The sequence below is a fragment of the Poecilia reticulata genome, chromosome 12 (genome assembly GCF_904066995.2).
Source record: "Poecilia reticulata chromosome 12, P_reticulata-male-v2, whole genome shotgun sequence".
Lineage (NCBI taxonomy): Eukaryota > Metazoa > Chordata > Actinopteri > Cyprinodontiformes > Poeciliidae > Poecilia > Poecilia reticulata.
The window spans coordinates 4,737,627-4,762,444 of record NC_088841.1 but is presented as its reverse complement, the minus strand read 5'-3'; the positions used below and the strand labels follow the sequence as shown (position 1 = coordinate 4,762,444).

General features: G+C 41.8%; 1 protein-coding gene across 3 annotated transcripts in view; it reads right to left on the bottom strand.

The window, feature by feature from the left end:
- The window catches only part of LOC103473274 (ADAM metallopeptidase with thrombospondin type 1 motif, 6), a 64,143-nt gene that overhangs the window by 35,924 nt on the left and 3,401 nt on the right, over positions 1-24,818 (bottom strand). For all 3 annotated transcript variants that reach the window (XR_014090211.1, XR_014090212.1, XM_081613656.1), the window contains 9 exons: positions 24,101-24,503; positions 22,619-22,983; positions 15,656-15,830; positions 13,438-13,661; positions 13,233-13,316; positions 11,698-11,843; positions 9,117-9,160; positions 6,210-6,315; positions 2,201-2,347 (listed from right to left, as the gene is read on the bottom strand). Coding sequence is in view for 1 of the 3 variants with exons in the window: in XM_081613656.1 (XP_081469782.1) it covers positions 2,201-2,347; positions 6,210-6,315; positions 9,117-9,160; positions 11,698-11,843; positions 13,233-13,316; positions 13,438-13,661; positions 15,656-15,830; positions 22,619-22,983; positions 24,101-24,191 (1,382 nt within the window). In the remaining 2 variants the exon portion in view is untranslated. The remainder of the gene's footprint in view (positions 1-2,200; positions 2,348-6,209; positions 6,316-9,116; positions 9,161-11,697; positions 11,844-13,232; positions 13,317-13,437; positions 13,662-15,655; positions 15,831-22,618; positions 22,984-24,100; positions 24,504-24,818) is intronic.

The window sequence follows — 24,818 nt, the reverse complement described above, 5'->3', positions numbered from 1 at the left end:
AAAAGGTGACAGATGTAAAGTTTTACTAAATATACACACATATATAAATACACACTAGAGGTGTGCCGATCGATCTGCCACCGATCATAATCGGCCGATTTCCGTGAAAAAGTGTATGATCGGTGATCGCCGATCACGGTCTCTTGTTGCCGATCACACAAACCGATCACCTGCTTCTCATTTCGCAGCCTGCCTGTGCAGCTGGTCTCCTCTTTCCTTCACTCTGCGCAAACGTGCAGCAACAAATCCTAAGCGATGTGGAACTATAACGCACTGAGTGAATGGGGAAGTTTGCGTGTTGCGGCGGAAAATTTAAGCACATGGGGTGAATCACGTCAAAATGCATCAACACAACGAATCTAATATGGCATTAATACAATGCGATACTTGACAGAGTTTGGCTACATCAAGGCTCACTGCAGTTAAAAAGACATATGGAGGATCAGATAGCAGGTAAAGCAGCACACAGCTACAAACACTCACCCGGATTAACATGACGGTCGGAAAGCTAAACAAATAACCCGCAAAATTATTTAAGCCTTCGAGCTGCGATGTAAGACTCTGGTTCTGTTCTCGCTGTTGAACCGCTGCTACGCACTACAGGTAGTAATATTTCACAGACGGAAAGCCGCTTCTGCTCCACCTGGTAGTGACTCTCACACTGAACCTCTGCTTAAAGCTGCAGCGTCTAACCTAAAAAAAGACATTTTACGTACGTATTAAAACTTTTGCTGTCCTAACATGAGACAGATAATCTCTAAAAAAATAATCGATCTCCTCCATGCTCTGCATAATTACTTCGCTCAGTCAGAAACAGCCCCTCAGAACTAGCAGTAATCAGCTAGCCGCCATGCTATCAGGAAGTTTTCATTCAGTAACTCTGGATTGTTTATTGTAATGGATCCTGTATTTGCCTTTGAATTTATACTTGAATTTTTTTGGCAATGTTGAGAGGTTTTATTTTGGCTCTTTGCATTATTTAGCCTCTTCAGAGCCTTCATATGTTATCAGTCTGTTAAAGATAGTATTATTGATAGCAGTACAATTTGCACAATGCCTGTTTTGTTTAGTTTTCTTCTTGGAAAAAGTTATTAAAAAGTTTTTGCCTAAATTAAGGTGAATTCATGGTTCCTTTTTCCACATAATGTAACCGGTAGAGCTTATGACTAAAAAAATAATAATTATGTGATCGGTATCGGTGATCGGCCCTCATGGGGGATCGGTATCGGTAGGAAAAAACCTGATCGGCACATCTCTAATATATATATATATATATATATATATATATTTATTTTTTTTTTTTTAATTATTGTTCCTTTTTCTAATTTTCATTATTGTGATCCATCCATCTATCCATTTTCTCTACACCCTTGTCCCTTAGTGGGGTCGGGAGGGTTGCTGGTGCCTATCTTCCATCTACGCTACAAATGATCAAGCTTTCACAAAAACTACTATTATTACACTTTAGGCAATAAAATGTTTATTTTCTTATTTAAACATTATTATTTATTTGCATCTTTAATTATATTTCTAATGTTGAATAAAAAAGGGCTAAAGTGGTTAAATGAAAAACCAGCAGAATGTGTCAATTTTTAAAAATCTGATTAATCAGTTAATCGTCCGAATAATCAATAACTGAAATAAATAGTTGTAGCCCTCAGCTATGCATATCTAAATGAGTGAAGGAAATCAATTAATCTGTTAATCAATTAATCAATCTCACGGAAAGTTCAAGAGGGCAAATGAAAAACCCGCAGAATGTGCCAATTTCAAAATCCAATCAATCGATTAATCGTCCTGATAATTGATGACTAAAATAACTGTTAGTTGCAGTCCTAAGCTATTGATATTTACAGAGTGAATTAAATAAAAATGAAAGGAAAGTGGTCAGAGGGTGCACATTCTAAAGGGGAAAACCCTTTGAGTGGATCTTGCAGCGGAACTTGAAAAGCGCCTTGAAGTCACGGGTGTCCAGGAGGACGTCTGGTCTGTGAGCGAGTGGGGTGGGAAGAGAGAGACCCGCCGAGGAACGCTAGGGGCAGCCGAAGGCAGCAGGTTGTAAACCGAGACATCTGGGAGCAAGCAGGAAAAACATCCAAGCACCTTTTTCCTCTTCGGCTCAGAACGCACACACACACACGCAGGCAAGGGCCAGCCCACTCAGACAGTCCCACGGGGGGAGCGACCATCATCCACTTACTCGAGAAAGCTGGTGATGTAGTCTTTGCTGCAGGCGGACCAGGAGAACGGATTGGTGTTGGCCGTTATGTGGGCGGCCATCAGCTTGGCCATCTCGTGGCCCTTGGTGCCGCAGGAGTTGCCGATGCCATCGTGGTTCATTCCGAAGCTGAAACACACAAAACAGGAAGGTGAATGAGCGCAGCCAGGAGCGACCACAGGCCTTTTCCTGCAAACACACACACGGAGAGAGACAGAGACAGAGACAGAGACAGAGAGAGAGAGAGGAGCTCCAGGTTGCCGATAAGAGGAGGACACATCCACCTCTGTGGAGCTCTGAAACAGATGTGGTGGCAGGGTTCAGGGGTCAAACCTTGTCTGGGCAGCTCAGCGGTAACCAAAAAAAAAAAAAAAAATGTTCTAATCACTGCTCGGATGCCTGCCTGTCAATCAGCGCCTGCAGGTCTGAGCAGGTCGCCGGGGAGAGCGGCGGCCGGCTGCAGAGAGGACGCAGGAATCCTTTGGATCCGAGAACAGAAAAATCCCCAAACAGCTTGTGTTCAGACGTGAAAGGATTTATGTCGAGAAAAAAAAAAATCATCATCATCAAATAACCAAAAGCCTTATCTGTCTGGAAAGAAAATTGAACGACAGAGCAGGATGTCAAATCAGACTTTTAGGAGCACAAATCAGGTCTGATGTATATAACAAACGCGACCGCATCGCGCAGTCTCAAGCTGTTTTTCTAAGCCTGGCGTTTATGACATTTTACCCAACTCTGGAAATAAATCAGGCCGGGTGAAGCCCACACTAAGAGGCGCATGTTTTTTTTTTATTTTAATTTTTTTATTTTTATACATCCTCCAGAAGCTGAGACTATTTTTACAACCGCCCTGCAACAGAGGCAGACGCGAGACTTAATAAAGAAAATCACCATCTTGCTGACCTCTCCCCGACATGGATGGATACGTAGACTAATACATCATCATTATTATTGTCATTATTTTGGGTTTTTTTGCTTTATATTCAGGTGGAAAGAAGCAGAGATATGTAGTTGGGAGATACGTCGGCAGCAGCAGGAGGTGACGTTTGTTTAGGAGCGAGGAGTCGGAGTTGTGAAAAGGATCAAAGGTTTTTAGGGACGACCCGAGGCCAGCTTCACCTGACTGACATGGCCTGGAAACCTGACTCCAGCTCATAACACAAATATCCACAGGTCCTGTGTGGAGTTTACCGCAAGTGAGCACACCAGTCATGTTGAGTAGCGTTTTTGGTAACCTGGCCACTGCCTTCCTGAGCTGCTCAGTTGGGGCTTTCTCAGAAGTCGTGAGAAGTCGTGAACGATGACGTTGATTTTCTGCGCCGTTTTGGAGATTTAGTCTACGGCCGTGGAGGAAGTGAACAAAGATGTTCAGTCCGTCTTGAACGTGTTTCCAGATATCGAGTTACCTTTAAAAGCCGCCTCGTTCGGTTCGTGGAGGACGGCTGTTTGCAGAATCGGCAAATATAAATACTACAGAATGTTAATATCTCCTAACTCTGGCAATTGGAGAGACGTCGGCATGGACTGCAAACCAAAGTACTGGAGAAGCTCAAATTTGCACCTGATGATTGGGCAACATGAGAAATCAGGGCGAGCCCAAAAACAGCCTGATTGCCTGTACTAAATTTCAGAGCAATCCATCAAACTCCAACCTGCTGCTGTTCAATGTGACATGAAGAACGACAGCTGTTCACGAGTTCCCGGGCAAGATCCAGTCACAGAATCATCTAAGGCAGGGGTCCCCAAACTTTTTGCTGTGAGGGCCACATAACTTTTCCCTTCTCTGGTGGGGGGCCGGAGTCAGTTTGTAACAGAAAAAGTGTTACATGTTTATCACCTGCGCTGCCGGAAATTGTTGGAGGGAGGCGGGGGGGTTCCTCGATTGATTTTTACCCAGTAAGCACATGGGCAAAAACCGTTAGTGAAACGGTCACTGGGACTGACTAGTATATATTTCATTGAGGGAAACCTGGAATGCGGCGTTCATAACAAACACGTGTGTTCATCTGCTCTACCGCTAGCAAACAACCGTACTGATTAAGAAACATAAAAGTCAAGCAGTACCCTAAAAGTCCAACAGATGGCAGCAATGCGCCATGCAAACAAAACACCCACAGTTTACAGGACACACTTCCTGCTAAAGAGCCCCTGGTGGTTGAAGAAAAATCCACATATAAACCGGAAAATACAATATATGAAAAAAAATCTGAATGCTCTGGTATTGTTCAGGGGGCCGGAACAAATGTGGAGCGGGCCGGATCCGGCCCGCGGGCCATAGTTTGGGGACCACTGATCTAAGGGGACAGTCCCGGATTTCTGGACTTTAATGACTCATCGCGTGTACAAACGTATTCACGTGCGATTTTAATTGTTTTTCTTATTTAATGGAAATACTGAGAAAGTTTCTGTGTAGGCTGCAGTCAGCAGAGATGTTTGGCTGTAATGCACAACAGCATGTTCAGAGATATTTTATCTGAACCAGCTAATCAGTAGAGGGGTGAAGTGAAGAGCTGACAAATTGGGTTAAAGCACGAGAGCAGAGGGCAATGTCGCAAAGAAGAATGAGTCAAACCTTCTGAACAACAATCTGACAGACGGATGAAGTCAAATAACTGAGTTATTGCTCCAAAATGGACTTCAACAACATCTGGAACTGAAACTTACCAAAGACTATTCAGAGAACAAGCTTTAAAATCTAGTACAAAGGTATAACAATCAGCTGACCTGAATGGGTTAATAATGAAGCAAAGAAATTCGATGGACGTTTATGTAAAAACACAAAAGAAGTCAATGCAATGCTCACAGAGACAAAACATACAACAGCACAATATCCTATGTTTCTTTGAAAGTCTGTTTAAGGTTGTATTCACACCTGGTGAAGCGGTAAGCTGGGTTCAATTAGACTAAAATTGCAACATTTGTTACATTTTCAGCTGCTGTGGTTCTCTTTCACACTGCACCGAGTCAAATGATCCAAACACTTTCAAAAAAATCTGTACCCCCACTCGCCTGTGGTGGCGCTACATCAAGAAACATTTGAAGAAAGCACACTAAAACCTCTGAAGAAGACACTTAGTGCATCTTCTTTCTTAAACACAAATGAAATTACGTCAGAGGTTGTAGGATTTCTCTTTTGTCTTTTGGCAAAAGATTACAAGCCATTTTTCCCGCTAGTGCTAGACACGCATGTTTGTTTTGGTTCCATTTACCCAGAATGTCCTGCGCTGCAGTCTGCTTCCTACTTTTGGAGCGGTGTCCAGTCGGCTTGGCGTTCACATATGAATTTGAACCGTGCCAACCAAACCCAGACCAAGGTTTGTAGGTGGATCACAGTTTGTTATTTTGGGTCCAGATCAGAGTTTGACTGCACATTCACACCTCACCAAACGAACCTGACTTTCTAATCAAATAAACTTGAATTCGATTTAAGCGGACTAAACACGGCTGGTGTGCATGTACCGCATGTACCACGAGATGCAATGCAAAAATTTAGCAAGACAAGCTAAAATTATTAGGAAAAAAAGCACAATCACAGAAATGTTTTACATATTTTTAAGAAATTCAATTTTCTAGAGAGCCACACAATTAGCATCTGATTGAGACTCAATTCAATTTGATAAAATTTTATTTAATCAAGGACAGCACATCAAACAATGGTACATTTTCAAAACAGAGCAACCGTTGTTTTGTGCGTAGCTTGTCTAGCCACAGGATCATTTGCAAACCCAATCCTTGGTTGGACCTTAAAATAAAGGATTCTGAGTCAAAGATCAAACATGCTGAATTTCTACTACAATCACGACAATAAAGACCATCATGACATTGAAACACGAAAAATACCTGACATTGAAACTCATAAATCCCAACAAGTCGCTTGTAAACTCGACCGTTTCGTTTCACCTGATTCGTCAGCATGTTGCATCGGGGAGTAACGTCAAACCTAATATTTTATGTTAGTATCTTGTTGTAAAAAGCCTTCAGAACTCACTTGTGGCCGATCTCGTGTGCTATGGTGAAAGCCGAGCCAAGGCCGATGTCTTCATTGATGCTGCAGCTTCTTTCCGGCTCACACATTCCAGCCACAGAGGCCAAGCCTGCAGATCCACACACGCCAGACAGACACACAAACACAGGGTCAAGGCAGTGCATTCTTAGGAGACATGGTCATAAAAACGGGTGATTCCTCAACAAGCGCAAATGGAAATTCAGGATGGAGATTTTAGTTTGAAATCACCCGCATGGCTGACTTAGGAAAAAAAAAAAGACTCAGGAAATGTCTGGACAGGGTTATGGATTTATACCTATAGGTTTGCGGCATGGGGTACTGGCTACAGAGGCAGGGATTGCTAGCGCCATGCCTCAGCAGAAACCTGTCAGACAGTCTCTGTTTTCCTCATAGAGAAGTGGAAAGAGGTTGGGGGGCGGGGGGCCTAAAGCCAAAACCGCTCCACAATCCAGGTGTCGCAGGTTCTTTTTTTTTTTTTTCTCTCCCCTAAAGCCTGACAGGTCAGATAAGGGGACCGCTGGCAATTCTTCACAGATTACATCTACCGACCTGAGAGGGGATCATATAACAGCACGAAGCAGGTGTGTGAGTCTGTTTTAGAGTGTGTGTTGAGTTATTGTGTAATGGCTCACTTTGGCTAAAACCATTCACACGCTTTTTTTTAAAGGTAGTTTTTTTTTTTTTTTTTTTACAAAGTAGTGCTGCTCGAGACCATCTGGCCTAATCTAATCGAGTTGAATCTTACTTGGTTGCAAGAAAACTTACAAGCTCATGAGTTAGCAGCAATATTGTTACGATTCAGGACACAAAAGAAGAAATGATTTAACTGAACGAGGGCCAGTAACATCCAGGCGTACTTGTTGTTCCTGGCTCTCGTGCATTTTCACTTACCGAGCCTTGAAAAGTATTCATACCTTCTGAACTTTCTCCAACCATTCAGGGTTTCCCCCAGACAACTTGCTAAGACAAGGTATTGGGGCGCCAGGGTGATCCACGAGCGACCCACGATGTTTTTGTGTTAAAAAACGTTAAAAGTTACAAAAAATCTGAGATGCACGAGCAGGCATTGTAATTTGAAAATAATGGCGTGTGAGACCAATGGGCAGAGGCAAGGACGCCACCATTGGTGGGCGACCCATCACATGACCAGTTCAATGTGTCAACTAGCTTAATCCGTATTTACTGTCAGTGTCATCTCCATCTAAAAAACCCTATTTAAGTTCCCGGTGGGGTAGGGCAGCAGGAAAAGCCTGGTGGCATAACCCAGGTTGTAACACTCTTGGGGAAACCCTACAACCCTAAACGTCATGGTAATCGAGTGCTGGGTATTCCCCAGAAACGCGCCAGAAAAACCTCTATGGGGAGACGAACTGGTAGCTCCTGACCAGAACCTCAACTGAATCCTTTCGACGTGGGGAAGCAGTGGCTTTCCCCATTTTGCAAGAACGAATGGACAAAAGGGATCTTTTTGTGTCCAAAACTGGTAGACATACCCTCCAAAGCTATGTATCACTTTCCCCTACTTCAATAATATGCTACTTTCTGTTGTCCTATCACATCAAATCCAAATGAAATACATCAAGATCAGCTGTCGTCATTTGAAGGACAAACGGAAGATGCGCTTCATGCCAAAGTTAGCCTGATCTGTCACCATATTCACAACAAGGACAACTCTGCTTGCCTTTCCACCTCCTGGACTGGCGGTAAACACTGTTCCACATTAACAGAACTCCCTACTTAAGGTGGCTTGGCTTTAGTATCGTCTTCACTAAGAGGCTAAAACAAGAATAGACTCGCAAATCAGGAGGCTACTGAAACCATTACCGCGGGGGGGAAAGAGGGAGCCTGAAGGTGAAGAAAGAAGGAGGTGAGGGAGGGGAAAGGAAGGAGGGTGACTACTCTACGATTAGCCTGAGAATGTTTGTGTGTGTTGGGCTTGAGAGGACGGGGAGGGGATGAGAGTGTGTTGAGTGCAAACACACACACCGCACTGAAGGCTGTTTTCTTAACACCAGGGCGTACTGCGCATTATCTTCCAGCCCCGTGATTATTCGGCGACCCTAAAGGTCTGTTGATCTGACCTCCGAGCATGATCCCCGACGAAGAGAGGGAGAGCGGGGCAGAGGGGAGGGGAGCAGAGTGGAGAGGGGGACGGCGAGGAAGCCGAGCAGATGCCGGGGCAATTAAGGCGACCGGGGGGAATGTGACGAATGCGGTCAATCTGTCAAAGCACCCCTGAGGTCACGATATTACCTCAGAGATATACTGTGGAGCCAGCGAGGCCTTCGCCCAGATAAGACAGGGAGAGATGGACAGGGAGGTGGTTTGAAGTGGAGTTGAAGGGGCAGTTCGCCACTGGTTGATGTCCTTTCCCACCCTACTCACCCCGTAATATCAGCAAAACCTGGTTATCACCCCATCATTCCCTAACACTCCCTGTAATTGTCTCTTTCCCCTTCCATTTCCCTTTCAACTCCACCTCCTCGACTTGCAGTCCATCTCCTCTTTCTACCTCACTCCAACACCCCTACCATTCCTCTCTCCCCTCCCCAACAACCCCACCCTCTCTTTGTAAACACCTTAAACAAACAGAGGTTAGAGCTGAAGGACAGACACGAAGGAGTTTTATGAACTGGAGGAACCTAAGAGGAGTTGACCACAACTGGTCCAGGTTCTGGGCTCCCTGCCTCAGCCAACAAGCATGGGGGCAACAGAGGAGCTACATTAACACAAATTAAAACATCCTTCTCATTACATCTCACAGGAACCATCTGGAGTTCTTCTGAAGGAGACACAAAGTTGCTAAATAAGGTTGGTCTGAGGACACGCTGAAGGCCAAATGAGAAAACCAACACAACTAGTCATCACGAGTAAAGTTAAACAACTCACCTAAAGTCCCACAGGGTTTGTTCTTGTAGGTGCAGATGTCATATCTAAAAAAAAAAAGAAGACAGAAACACAAATATTAACGTTAAATTAACAATTTTCTGTTCACATCTACACAGCTTTTCCTCCGCTGGCTCTTGGCCATTCCATTCTTTCTCTGTTTAATCACAGTCTGGCCAGATATAATCTCAGCCTTTAGTATAACAATGGTGAAGTCATGACAGGTTTGCTTCTAGAAAAACACCTGGTTCCCTCCTCCGTCCACTGCCGGAGCTTTCTGCAGCCTTAGCTACAGAGCTACAGTGCTCCAACGCAAAGTAGAATAAACAGAAAGGCTTCGGTCGGCGATAACGCCACACGGACGTAATCCAATAGAGTGGAAGAAAACTCAGACGGTCCAACATCAGATCATACATTTCAAATGAAGGATCCAATCATTGCTGAAGCTTTTAATCTATTAAATTCAAGAGCGCCACTAACTGAATTTCCGCCTTGTTCTCCTTTTCTGCGACCTTCTTTCCTTTTATAGTCAGTCACCTTCACAACATTTATTTGTTTTGATTGATTCCCACAATCTTTGCCGTTTTCTGAGCCTGACGGGTCATATTTCCCTTTTCAATATTTCACAGTGTCAAATGAACCAAACCAAACTGTTCCCCTCCACACCTGAGGTGGCGCTGCACCAAGAACCACTCAAGGAAATGACATGAAAACCTCCAAAGAAGACACTGAGCACAACTTCCTTCTTCACAAAATCTAAATAACAATGGAGTAGCATCAGATTTTAGCTGTTGTAGAACTTCTCTTTTGTCCTTCTCTGTGTTTCACTACGCTTAATTTTGTACGCTTGAAAAGTCAAAATGCCACGTTTTCAAAAAATGTTTTACAAAGTGTTACTGTCTCATACCAAACATCTCAAGTTTTCACTTTGAGCAAGGTTTAAAAGTAGTCATTTTGTTTCCAACGTAATTTAGAAATGTTTATTATAAACTGGTTGTGCTTCAATGGAAGGATAATTCACTTTTGCAATAAGTAGGCTACATACTACCTTGATTTTATTCAAACGTCCGTCACAGTTGGGTTTTTTTTACATTTTGTTGCACTAGTGGACTTTATTCGACATTAATGTGACAGAAAGAGGAAAAAAGGGGAGGAAAGTATGCAGCAAAGAAATCAAAGCCGGGACTTGAACTCAAGAGTCACAGCCTACAGCCTCTGCATGCGGGGCGCACGCTCTAGACGTGGTGTTTCTTAAAGCAACATTTGCCACTGAGCACACCAGTCTGACTCTCCTTGTTCATCTTTGCACTTCCAGTTTTGACTCTGCTTTGTTGAACGCAGTACAAGACCGTGTAACGCATGAGCTACTTTGAACTAGGAAACCCTTCAGAGGACAGAGGCTTTTAGTTCAAGATAGGCAAAGGGATTAATCTGGTTTATGTAATAGTAACACATTAAACTTTTTAGATTAATTCCATGTGTTAGCGCGTTAACATTAGTTGCCTTTCCGTTGGCCATATAATTGCGTATATAATTTGACATTTTCAAAAGAAATTTTCTTAACGGAAACACGGCCATTTAAATAAAAAAACTCTAATTTTTGATTTTAAAAAAAATTTTGGCACTAGGATGAGGTGGATTTGGAGCAGCCCGTAATAAAATTGGTTTATTTTTGCAAAACTGCAATGGAAACACTTTTTTCACATCACAAGTAACGTGATCAATAACCGAATGTTTCTACTTCTGCAAAGACAACAAGATGTAGATGAAGGATCATGATGCGACATGTTTTTAAAGATATCGCATAAACAAACTTATTCACTTGTGATTTTGACTGCGTTTCTTATTTAACAGAAACACTGCAATCGCGAAATTGTGCTTTTTTCGTTTTGTGCACATTTATAATGATGACAGCACAAATTAAAATAAATCTGACTCTTCTCTATGCCTAATTTGGCCTCCTACCCCCCAGAAGTTGACATGTTTAAACATTTAATTCTGCAACACGAGTTACTGCCTTCTGTCTAGTGAACATAGCCTCTTATGCTCACCAAGTTTAGCTAGACCTGATAAAAAGCAAAAAGAGCCTGGAGAACATCAAGTGACAGACAACATGAATCTGTTCACTAATGATGGAAAAGCTGTTTTCTGTACAGAAACCAAAAACTCCTGTCAATCAAAGCCTTCCTCTCCAGAGCAAACCAGAAGAAGAATACAGTTTCCAGTTGCTATGTAACCTGGCCAAAACACTTCTGGACACATTGAAGCCTTTTTCCAGCTAACGTCAGAATTCTTGCTGCTTTATGCTAACAGCCTTGACATAAATTGCAGGGTGACATGTACAGTATGTCTGTAAAAGCACAATTTATTCCCAGGACCGAGTTCTTTACTCACTCACAGGCAGGTATACATACTGTACGGATGTGAACCGGACCGAACCGGTAGTGCATAGCTGGTGACTGCTGAATAACCTGCAAGCTATTTGCTCTAAAATGAGACAATTACACTGAATCGAATGCTGGATGGCTGTGCTATCAGTAAGCTATGCCTGTAGCAGTAGCGGCAGCTGCTGGCCAACTCTTACCGGGTGATTAGGACGGCGTTGTCGTGATGAGCCATTCCGTTCTCGGGAATGCTGTTCCCGCTGCTGTGATGAGATAGGATGGACCTTTGCCACTTACAGAAACTGTCCAGAGACTTGTCAGCATGATGATTAATTTCCAGGTTTGGCTGGGAGAGACACACGTGCAACACAGTGCAGCATGAAACAGCTGAATGCAGCCAAGTGATGAAACAGTACAAACCTGCTCAGATCAACACAACACCATCCTGTTCTCTGCTGTGGCCCATTTGTTACATGTTGGATGTAATTATTAGATTCTGTTTAAAAGCTGGGGGGTGCACAGTGGCGCAGTTGGTAGAGCTGTTGCCTTGCAGCAAGAAGGTTCTGGGTTCGATTCCCGGCCCTGGTCTTTCTACATGGAGTTTGAATGTTCTCCCTGTGCATGCGTGGGTTTTCTCCGGGTAGTCCGGTTTCCTCCCACAGTCCATAAAACATGACTGTCAGGTTAATTGGTCTGTCTAAATTGCCCCTACATGTGTGTACATGGTTGTTTGTCCTGTGTGTCTCTGTGTTGCCCTGTGACAGACTGGCGACCTGTCCAGGGTGACCCCACCTCTCGCCCGGAACGTTAGCTGGAGATGGGCACAAGCAACCCTCCCGATCCCACCAAGGGACAAGGGTGCAAGAAAATGGATGGATGGATGGATGGATGGATGGATGGATGGATGGATGGATGGATGGATGGATGGATGGATGGATGGATGGATGGATGGATGGATGGATGGATGGATGGATTGATGGATGGATGGGATGTTTAAAAGCTTTGGGTTTGTCGATTTTATATCTTATTTTGAATTAAGCATCATAGGTTTTTTATTAATATAAATATATGTAAATATAATATTTTGTTTTCATGTGGGCAGAGTATATAAACTATAGTGTTTTCTTCTTGCCATCTAAACTTAAATCAGACCAAATGTTTTTGGCTTAATTTAGTTAGAATTGCCAAAATGTTTGACACAAGTCATGAAGTTTAAATGATGGTTATTCCTGATTAAACTGGTCAAATGTAAAAATATTTGAATTCAAGGAAAGTTACAAAAATATTTCTAAAATAAAAAATTTTTTCAGGCATTTGGCAAATGGAAATAATTTTGGTAATTCTAGCTAAGCTAAAACAAGAAAAGTTTGGTCTGATTTAACTTCAGATGGCGGGAAAAAAAACGTTTATGTCGTTTTATTCAGCGTATCTAAATATGTGGATCCAACTGAAGGTATCTTTGAAAAAGCAGATGTTTCTCCCATCAACCGTACTGTATGTTCTGTGCATCTAAAACCTTTAATCAAAGCTCCCTGAGGAGCGATGCTGGAGCGCGGCTTTCATGTAAAGCACTGTCCATATGGTGAGTAGTCTGTCCTTTAGCTACGGCAGTCAAATAAAAATACGGCAGTTCACTGATGCCAAGAGCTTCCGTCTTTACATCCACTGCAGACAAGAGAGCTCGCACTTGAAAAGGTGAACAATTCAGGCTTAGGGAAAAGAGACTCGGACGTACCTGGTCCTCCGTGAGAACAATTAGACGGGTCACAATAATGTTCACAACATTTCCCAGGCTGGAATCACGGTACAGTTTGGCAACCTGACCTCCAGAAAAGAAGGAAAGACACAAAGTCAGATGTCTTAGCCCCGCGAGTCCATAAATCCGCCGCTAACCGCGGACATCTGCAACACGTTAGAGCTAAGAGTAGGACCAAACTTACAATATTCATCACAGACAGGATGTAGTGCTCTATGTCTTTACGTCCGTGGTAGCCAACCATCATCTTGTCGGCGACCACAAGCGTCTCCACGAAGCGCTCGGAGCTGACGGACCTCCGGTGCCTGTGAGCGCCAGCCGGCTGCTGGCTGGCGTTTTGAGGGACGGGGGACAGGTGGGTAGGGGAGGGCGTGCTAAACTGGCAAGGTGCGTTGCTTCTAGTGAGGTCTGTGAATGACAGGGAGGCAAAGAGAGAGAGAGAGTTACGACGCGGCAACAGGGCAATCGGAATGACAACACATTGTTATCAGAGAGGACTGGTTGATAGAGGCAGGTCGGGAATGTTCCCCTTTGAACCTTTGCAGTGTTTGTTTTATGACCCATATGCTGCGGGAGGAGCCTTAACATGGTACGTGTTAGCGCACGCTAGCTTCCAGCCAATGACAAGTCTTTCCTGCTTCTTATAAAGCTCTTGGCCTAAATACCAAAGTATCCACCTGGGTCTTTTTTTCCAATTTGCAGTACATCTGCATAGACATGTATTTTTTTTCCACCCTTTAAAAACAATGATCCTATTATAAATGGTTATTGCTTCTAAATTGTCAGATGCTATTACTACTGGAAGCAACTTGTAAATGTTTTCATACTCCTTGAACTTCTTCATGTTTTTTTCTGTTACAATCTTTGATGTATTCAGATTCTATGCGAATAAAATCTACACAAGGTATTTACATCATTGTAAAGTGAAAGGAAACTATATGAGGCTTTACAACGATTTTACACTTAAAAATCTGAAAACTGCCATGTATTTATAACCAGAACGTAACGTAACCTAAGGCTATGTTTACATGAGACCACTGTCTGGAAACCGCCGTTATTTTCGGATGTTGATGGGGAGGACGAGATCACCATGACACCTTGATTGTAGTGTAGTTGTCATGCCAGGACACTAGATGTTGCTGTGTTTTTAGAACGTCGTGAAAACGTGCATATGCTTTGGACCCTTATCTTCCACCTCATATTGAAAACAATAAGGCCTTGTCCCTTATTGATACAGCGCACACCCTACGTCATACGGCTGTACCTTACGCCGTACTTCACACGGAGTACTTCACACTTTTGCGGGAGGTGTTACTGAAAAGTTTCCCTGTGAGACACGGTGTCAAAAAGCACTCCGATCACTGGTGACGTGTAAACGAGAAGCTGGATTGCAACAAAAATGCTATGGAGGAACTGCAGAAATTCAAAGCTGGGAAAATCCTCTGGGGACTCCACATATTTAGCCTGTATGAAAGGCACTGTGGAAGGAAAGCCACACAAAGTCCAATTTGAATACAGCAAACAGCAAACATGTGGAAGAAGGTGGTGACACCCCAAACAGATTGTTCCAAATAGATCCATGAGGGGAAAATCTAACGCTGCACATCACAGCATCGTCGTCTTGAAACGTGGTGGTGGCAACATCATTCAGTGTGGACGCTTTTTCGAGCTGACAGAGGGATTAATGGAGCTCTATACAACATTTTAGGCCTAAAAGACGTGAGCCTGAGGCGAAGGTTCACATTCCTGCATGACAACGACCCAAAACATAGAACTGGAGCTATGATTAAATAGATTACAGGTATTAATTTGATCCATTTAAAGTCCACAGGCGAGTTCAATTGATAAAGCCGTTGATGAACACCAACCCTCTCCATCCAACCTGATTGAGTATTTTGGAGAGAACAAAGGATAAAACATCAGTATTTAGAATAGCAAAGCTGACAAAGAAATACTCCAAAATATTTCCATCTGAAACTACAAAGACAGTTTTAGCTCAGGGGGATGAACTCCTACGATTTTTATTTGTAACACGGTTTGAAAACTGCGGTCTATCTCTTCACAACTGCACTCTGTTTCATGTTGGTCTGTCACAGAACATCCCAACAAGATACACCAAAGTTTGTGGTCGCTATGCGACAAAACGTGAAAGAGCTGAACACTTCTGAGCGGCACTGCCTCCCCCCTGAAGGGGCTTTTGTGAGAGTCAAAGTGACGCTTACTCCTGCAGGTTGAAAGGTGTTTGCCACAGGAGCTCGTTTTGGCACACAAGAGGTCCAGTTATGCCTACCAGAACCCGGGCCTGGTACCAAACCAGCATTTCCTCTGACCTGCTATGTTTAGCTCTTCCTTTACGTCAGCTACACCCACACAGAATCCAACCCAGATGGAGGTTCACCAACCTGAAATGCCACAGCTGAACTCCTGGCTTTGCTCTTGCGGCGAGGGGATGGCAGACGTTTTATAAATAACATGTTGCTGAGCTCCGTCCAGGTTCCACTCACTGGAGGCGGCGGAGGACGTGTTCTTTAAAGGCTCTATTAAATACTGGTCTTCCTCTGTTGTTATGACGCCGTGCTGGTTGGGTGAAGAGAATCACAGTAAGAAACAGGTCAAAAACGACGGGGAGGTGGGGGGATAAATAAATAAAAATCATGATAAATGCATACAGTAAATAAAAACCAGATTAGTCTCAGAGGCGGTATCACACAAACAGGCTAATTTTGAGTTCATTTGTATTCAGAAAAATGCATTGTGCAAAGATAAAACGCCGATATCTGGAGTTATGGAATGAAGATTATCTGCAGAAATCTGGCATAATATGTCAATCCTGGAAAACTGCTTCCCGTTCTGTTCAAATACCCACCTTATACAAATGATTCCTTGTCTCAGAAAACACTGTATTCGTACAGTTGCTAGGCAATCTGAGAGAACTTTCAAAATATACCTAAATGGAAAATACTCATCTGGCATATATCCACTAATTGGCTTAGAGTCGCCACAGAGGAGATGTTTTCTCTGCAATCCAACAAACTATAGATTGTAGGAAAATGGGAGTGGAGTACTTTGTTTTAAAATACCAGTCAGTGCACAAAGTGCCTTTGATTCTCATGTTTAAAGAAACGAAGAGCTAACTACATTTCTAGGGAATTTACTACTTTTTAATCACGTTTGTGACCTCGGTGCATCATTTTTTCACATAATAGCAACAAGTTTCAGTGTGTTTTACTGGGATTTTAATTGATAGACTAACAAAGTAGTAAAGTACTATAATGTGGAAGAAATTAGCTTTTTCCAGGATTACAGTGTAATCACCTCCTGATCAGAATCTCATTCATTCTGACCAGCTTCCCTGTCAGTGAATAAGAAATGCATCCCCACAGCATGATGGAGCCACTTTCTGTTTGGGAATAGTGTGCTTAGGGTGATGCACAGTGTTAGTTTTCCTCCACACAATGTTTTGCACTAAAGTAAAAAAAATAAATGAATGAAAAAAGTTGTATTTTGGTCTCACTTGTTATGATTTTCTTTCACCACTGTTTTATTTTTAATGGTACTTTTCCATATTGGTCATGTTTGTGTAGACCACAAGTAATCCATAGCGGTCTGGCCAATTCAGAACAGCTCTACTTAAAAACAGCACACAGTTACAGGACTCTAGTTACCAATCAGGTGATTTCTGAGTCCAGTCAATAGCTACGTTTCCATTACAAATGAGAGCAAAATGTTGTCAATATTCCGCTAATGTGGAAAAAAACACAATTTAGCAATGGTGACGTTTTCACTAAGAAACGTGATTAAAATTAAACATGAACAGGTTTGATCACACAATACATCATTAAAAAGTTCTGTGCCACTATCCTCTAACTACTTCCTGTTGTCTTCTTCATCTTTTCTGCCAGTGGCAACATCTGGTTGTGGATCATACAGCTCGTGTGATGCTAAAAAGTGTTCCTAATACAGTTTTGCTAATCAAATCAATTTTGATACAACCAAAAAACCACCTCCTCCTAGCAGGAAAACTTTTTATTAAAAGTCTTTTGTTTTTAATTACTGTGCTTCTATTAAGCAAATTTATTTTCAAAATGTCAAATTGTGTGATTACATCATCAGTGTAGACACAGCTAATGATTCTAGACCAGTGGTTCTTAACCTGGGTTCGATCGAACCCCAGGGGTTCGGTGAGTCGGTCTCAGGTGTTCGGCGGAGCTTCTGCCGCGGAGGTAAAGGCACACTTGTGTAAAGTCGTGATGACGCCCCGCTTTGCCATCACTTGCTGCAGAGGATCACGTTACATTGCTTAGCCAATCAGTGCTGCGGAGGAGCCCTGATTAAAGGAGCTCCACTCACAGAATGGATTTGAACTTGTGTCTTTATTTACTTCAGCAAAGCTCACAGTTTCTACCAAATTCTGTAGCTTTCGGTGAACTTCTAAATCTGCTCCTTAGTCCCATATTTTCGGGGTTGCTACTGCCTCTAGTGGCGTGGCGGTGGTAACACAACTAATATAATTACATTACTAAATCAGAATACCGCAAAGTCTTTATTATTTATTCTTAATTTTTCATTCTCTTAAGAATGTAGAGCTAATTAAATGATCTAAACAAAACCTTAAAGTGATTCCAGTTTCTCTCGATGGCCAACATGTTGAAACTGTGGCAGATTTTAAATACCTTTGGTTGTTCCTGGACAGTCAGCTTAACTTTGCTGAAAACACTGACTATATTTTGAAGAACTGTTCTCAGAAACTCTACCTTTTAAGAAGACTTAGTGATCTTCTTAAAGTGTACCTATGTCTTGAATGTGGGGGAAAAAAAATCATATTTTATTTATCACTACAGAAAGGTTCATTGAGTGCGCATATGAAACTGTATTAGGAACAGTGGGGTTCGGTACCTCAAAAAAGGTTAAGAACCACTGTTCTAGACGCTACTGGGGGATATCAAAGTAAAGAGGGATGAATACAAATGCATGCCACACTTTTAAGATTTTTTACGTTGAGAATTTTCAACATGCAGCCTTTTCTTTCCAGTTCACAACCAGCCACTACTTTGTGTTGGTATATTGCATTAAAAAAAAAAAAAAACATGTATGTTAGATTTTCTTATATTAATGTGACAGAAAAATCATAGAATATTTTGACGGAACGTCTTACTTACATTCAAAGCAGGAGTGCTAGCTTATATTTTCTTAGAGCCTCTGTTCACCTAGTAGTCTCTCCCTCTCCATTGGTTTTCATGGCTAAAGGCTAGCATAACTTAACAGTAGCAGGCTAGCAGCAAAGACCATTCTTCAAAGGCACAGGTGCTAACAAAACTCATGGTAGCCGTAGCAGCACTGCTTTAGAAAAGGAGAGAAATAAATAATAAACAGCTGAAACCAATTCTCTACTTGTTGTTTCTAATTACGTACAGGCCATTAACACTGGAACACAACTAACCGCTAAAGCAATTTAGAAAAATAGCAGTTTAAAAACTATAAAGGGCCATCGCTTCAAAGATAAAAAAAAGCACAAAAAAAAAACACCAGCTTTTATATCTTCAGTCGGAGCCGAAGAAGTAGCTTCAATATCAGCAAACAATAGCCGCCAGGATAGAAGTTGTTCTAACAATGACTGCTGTCTGTGTTTAATGGACATTGCTGTGGACTCCTGAAACTTTAAAAACTTTCTGAAGAAGCATACATAGAAACAATATTATGCCAACAGTCATCATGTGAAACCTCTTTAACTTCACCGAATAGCACCATCGAAGAACATAGTACGCCTTTGTTTGTGGTAATGCTAACAAATATGTTGGTAGTCATAAAACCTTCACAGAGGGAAAAGAAAGAAATTTGCTGAAGTAGAATCTCTTCTTGTTCTCGTTGATGTGTGTGCCAACATTTACCTTGCGGGACAGCTAGCAGTTTCAGAAGAGGAGCAGCTTAAACGCAGCAGTGCTAACAAAGTAGAAGCTAACACCATGGATAAGATTTCCTTACAAGCTGATATGTCTTGAAAAGTCATTCTTTCACTGATTATTATTATTTTTGTTATCTGGCAGCCATTTTATTAATCATAACTTCAGGTATTACATTCAAACATTTTAAGTGTCAGTAAAGTTGTGAAGGTAGAACTTTGAAGTTGACAAAACATAAAAGTTCATCAGACGAGGGCTGTTGCCTGAGAGGACTCAAAGTGGTGCCAGGTTGCTAGAAAACATTTGTGTTACTACATTTTATAACTAAAAAAAGCAATATATATATATACATATATACATATAAATATACATATATATATATATAGTACTCAGAAACACAGAGTACTTTATAAAATTCCTATTCTGTCCAGTGAAGGAGTGTTTTACGTACACGTGAATCAGTAATCTTTTGTTACTTTAACAAACCAAAAACAATCAATTACCCCAAGACAAACTTTAAAACATTCCTCTTCCTGTTCCAAGAGCATGTGTGGAGCATAAACGACAAGAAGCCCCATCGGTTTGGGTTTACAGCGAACACAACCTCGGCTACGCAAATCCCACAATAAAAGCAATTCAATGCGTAACACATTCCCATGTCGGAACCCGTTCGATGCAAATGTTTTACTAGTGTGTGATGTCAGGATCTCATACCGTCCAGACAGCTGATTACATTAAAGCACAGACACAGTTTTTGTCCATTTTTGGTGCTGGAGGGGGGGGGGGGGGGGGGGGGGGGGAGAAGGAGCAAACACTAATTCAATTTATGAGGGTCTTGCCAACACATTTGGCCACATGTTTGCGCTGCATGATTCTGGTTGCCAATAAGAAGCTGGGCCCTTTCTTCCTTCTTTAGAGTTACTCGAAGCACGGAGGGATAGCAGCTATTAAAACCTCGTCCAAGTTCTTGATTAGCAGGGAGACGCTGGACAGTCACAAAGTCTCTGGATGACTAAAAGCCCAGACAGGATAATTAGACACTTTATTAGTGCTTCTAAAAGTTTGTTTTACAGTGCCTTGCATAACTATTAATATCCCTTGGAGGGTTTTTTTCATAACTATTTTGTCACATTAGAACCACTAACTTACATTCATTTTATTAGAATTTTATGTGACTAGCACAAAATATTGAGTTCTTGTAAAAAAGAAAAATTAATAAAGGATAATAATAATAATAATAATAATAATAATAATAATAATAATAATAATAATAATAATAATAATAATATGTTGTTTTAAAAAGTACAAATAAAGTATTAATTGAATTGAACAGATACGTTATTGGGATGTTAAGCTATCTGTACTGATTTACAAAGAAAAGACAAAGCACAAAAATCACCATTCAAAAATTCGGTGAAAATGACTCAACAGATTCTCCTTTAAAAGCGAGAAAAGGTGTTTTCTATGCACATAGTGTCATTTTATAGCACAATCAAGTATGAATGTTACCTTCAGTTGTTATAAAAATGCTGTATAAATCAAAGAAATTTGATATCCTGATTTAACGTGTTAAGATTGATCATCTGGCCCTTTAAGAAGCTCCTGCTCTTTCTGAAACTCCGCCTCCAGGAAGTCATCACAACATGGCTCCTCTATTAATCCTTTAGCAACGTTTTTACCAGCATTGCACTCAGAAGTAGCTCCTATAATAAGTCCCCAATTACACCAAGTATTTGCCAATTGTTGCTGGCTAGTCTGAAGGAGCGAAGAGAAACTTTGTTGAAGGCGGAGTTCAGTCCACCCAGGCGTTTTGCACAGCTGACTGGTTGCCATGGGAGATTAGAGTAAAGGCTTTCTCAAACATGAATGAACTCTCCAGATATGTTTTTGATGAGGGGATAAGATTATAACAAGATGAAAAGCTCAAAAAAGTTGATTTTTCCTGACGCTTCTCCTTTAAATGAAATGAGATCGGTGTCTCAAAAGATAACAAAATTATGTCAAAGGAGTGTCTGTTTGGATGGATGTTTGTCATTTTTAATTATTTGTTCTTTACTTATATCTTAAAATGTTCAGTAAAAGTTTACTTGCAAGGTCAATGTCTGTTTTGTCCAATGAGATTTTAAACCTCTATGGGTCTTTCTTGATTAAATATGCAAATGTATACTGTTAAGAATGTAAAAAAAAAAAACATATTAGTAAAACATAAAAAATACTTTTCAAAAAATGTTTTGCTTCAAAGTTTGTTTAAGAAACAAATTACTTTTTGTGCAAAGGAGTACTTTGTCTTGTTTCTCAAAGGTCTGTATGACGACGACCCAGGTAAAGAAGTAAAGATCAGCTAAACTATGTATATGTACAGCCTGTACTGTACATATACATAAAGCTGAAACCAGAAGGGGACATACACTGTATAAAAAATTTTTAAAATTTTTTACACTGTCTGACGTGAAATCAGAATAAACGTCTCTCATTTTACATCAGGATTGCCAACATTTTTGTTGGCAATCCTGATGTCCATTTTTATTATTTCAATTCAAATGTCATGAATACTAATGTCAGCGTCCACAGCTCACATTTCTCGAGAATTATTTTTCAAAGTTTTATGATCAAGTTGAAAGCTGAGTGGATAAAATATCACTTTGTTCCAGTCTGATGGTTTAATAACCCAAATAGTAGATTGAAAACAATAAATATGAAACTTTTATATGTATTTATTCAATCATTTAGTAGCAAAAAAGGGTTTTTGAACTGAAAACATTTATTCTGTTGATGTATAGTTTTAGATTAAAATATGATTAGCCAACATCGAGAATTTTAAGTGCAGTCTGTTAAGCTAACAGTTAGCATTCAACTAGTATGTAAAGAAACCAGATATGATTTTGTTTCGTCCACCCTTATTAATCTAATACCCCAAAATAAAATCCAGAGCAGCCAACAACCTTCAGAAATTGACAATAACTCAAATAGTAAAAATTGTAAGGAAATACTCTGGTCAGAAACAATCAGACCTAAATGCAAAAAATAGCACAATACGCATGGAGGAAACCTAACAGTCTCTGCGTTTGTCTGGCACGTTGAATCTTAATAAAACACGCCAACATCTGTGATGAAGAAATGCGACGGGCTTTTCTGCGAGGCGTGGTAAAACAGAGAGCGCTCGTCTGTGCACGTTGAGCTTAACGTGACAACCAGAGGAACGTGAGCCGGGCTGCTGAGGCGTCACATTCCCAGATCGCAGACATTGTTTGATTCTCCTACATGAGCATGACCTCACTCTGAGCTGCCAGCAGACTCGGCCTGCCAGGTGGAAAAGAGCCAAGACAACCAGCGGGATCCTCCAGCTGAGCAGCAGCAGCGGTGGCGGCGGTAGCATGTGTGAGTTATCTGACGTTTATGTGAGGGTTTGTCTGAGGTGAGCGGCGTGAATCGTCTCGTTGGATCTGAGGCGCACGTCGTACTCACCAGGCCCTTGCAGTTGCTGAGCGCCACTCGGGTCGTGCTATGCTGGCTTCGCAGGGAGCCCACATAGTGGCAGTGGTCCAGCACGTCGTGACGCCACTCGGGCCCCTCTTTGCCCCAGTACTCCACCGTGAAATGCTTCGACACCAGGTTGTTGTTAAGCGTCAGGTTCAGGTGGAAGTGCTTCCCGTACGCCGACAGCCTGTAGAAGATCCGGGAGCCCGGCGGGTCGGCGGCGGGGTCGGCCAGCGCCCGTCTCCGCCGGCCCTGCCGCTGTTGCTTCACGGTGTAGCTCAGGAAGTTCCCGTTCTCGTCCACCCGCACCGGGACGGTCAGCTGGTAGTGCTGCAGGTAAGACAGGAACTCCTCTTTCACAGGAACGCGAGAGAAGAAGAGCGAAAAGATGAATCAGTTGGGGGTATTTTACAAATTGTCCCACACCGTACACCAAAACACCGTGTTTAACTGAAAAAACTAGTGAATTTTGGGGTGCATGGTGAATTACAATGTTGACTTCAGTTGAATATATGAAGTGGATTTATCTTATGTCTCTACCTAGTTATAACAAGTGCTTAATTGAAAGGGGCAGTATTATGCAAAATTGATTTTTCTTTTTTTTTTTTAGATTGAGTTGCATCATGTCATAATGTTATTCCCTCATCAAAACAATACCTTGGGTTTTTCTCCTGCATGTTTGAGAAATTCTTTAATTTCCCATGGAAACCATTCAGCTGTGCAAAACGCCTCAAAGAGGAGCTGCAGTTTCCAAGCTTCCACCTCACAGAGAACCCCTGCCCCGCTGCGCCCCACCAAGCTCCTTCAGACTAGCCAGCAGCAGTTAGCAAACACCTAGCAGAAGTGCATATCTGCTGAACTCATTATGCGAGCTTCGTCTCAGTGCAATGCTGGTAAAACCATTGCTAAGGGGTTAACAGAGGAGAGATGTTGTGATGACTTCCTGAAGTCAGAATTTCAGAAAGAGCAGGAGGTTTTAAAGAGACAGAGACCCAATTTCAAGGCTTTAAGTTACATTCTTTTAAGTCATACTTGAATATATCATTTTTATAACTACTGAAGGTGACATAGTTTGTTGATTGTACTACAAAATGGTACATTGTGCCTCTTTAAATAAAACGAGCCTCCTGATGTGAAAACTTTTTAAAAATTATTTTAGTTAATCTAAAGTAATGTGAAAGGCTGGGGATTTTGGACAAAAAAAATCAGTGGGGATTATTGCAAAAAGATGATTTAGGCAAAAATAAAATTTAGGAAGGTGATGATATACAAAAAAAATCAGCTTCAGGTGCCGTTTAAATAATTACAACATAGATTTATTAAGTTGGCTTAAGTTACTCTTAGTAAATTTACACAAGTTAATATCACTCAATCAGTTAACTTAATGAAAACTAAACAACTTTGAGGCAGCGAGTTTGCATATATTCCTAAAGTATGGAGAACTAATTAAGTTTTACGGTGATGTCCTACCTTGAGAGCTGTGAGAAAGTCTTTGAAATTCTGAAGCTGCCATCACCACGAGGCTCAGTGTCCAAGTCAGCGTCTTCCACAAAATTTCCATAATTCGAGGAAGGCTGTGACATGGGGTGCGGCTAGAGGGCGCTACAGTCGGGTTAGAAGCGCAAAGTCAGTCTGGCGCCGCGCCGTAACAGGTCCATGGTTTCTCTTCTTCACTGAAACGCTCCCGCCTGTGTCCCGCGGCTCATTCAAGGTCTCAGATTTCCCTCGAAGGCGAGCCGGTCCACATCTCACAGGCCTCTGAATGCATGTCAGCAGCTCAGGGGAAAACGCCGTCCTCCATCGGTCTCAGGTAGAAGTCGAGAAATCAGAGGCTCTGTCTCGGACGCCTGGCCTGACTGACCCATCTGCGTTCCTGTGAAGAACATCAGACTGGGTTTTACAGTATGTCAGAACTATTGCTTTTGAAATCAACCTGTTCTTCATGTATCTGAATATTTGGTTTAAAAAAATGCAAAATTTAAAAGCACATTTTAGTTTGAAATGACCAGCCAGATTTGTCTGCATTTGTAGATACTGTATTGATCTACCCCATTTTTTTGGAATCAGCAGACGGACCTAGCCGAGTATTGCGCACAAGCGATTTGATTGACTGCATTCGTTGATTGGTCAGTGGATTTATGAACAACGTCTCAGCCGCCATTGTCAACCTGTAATAAGACCATAGTGT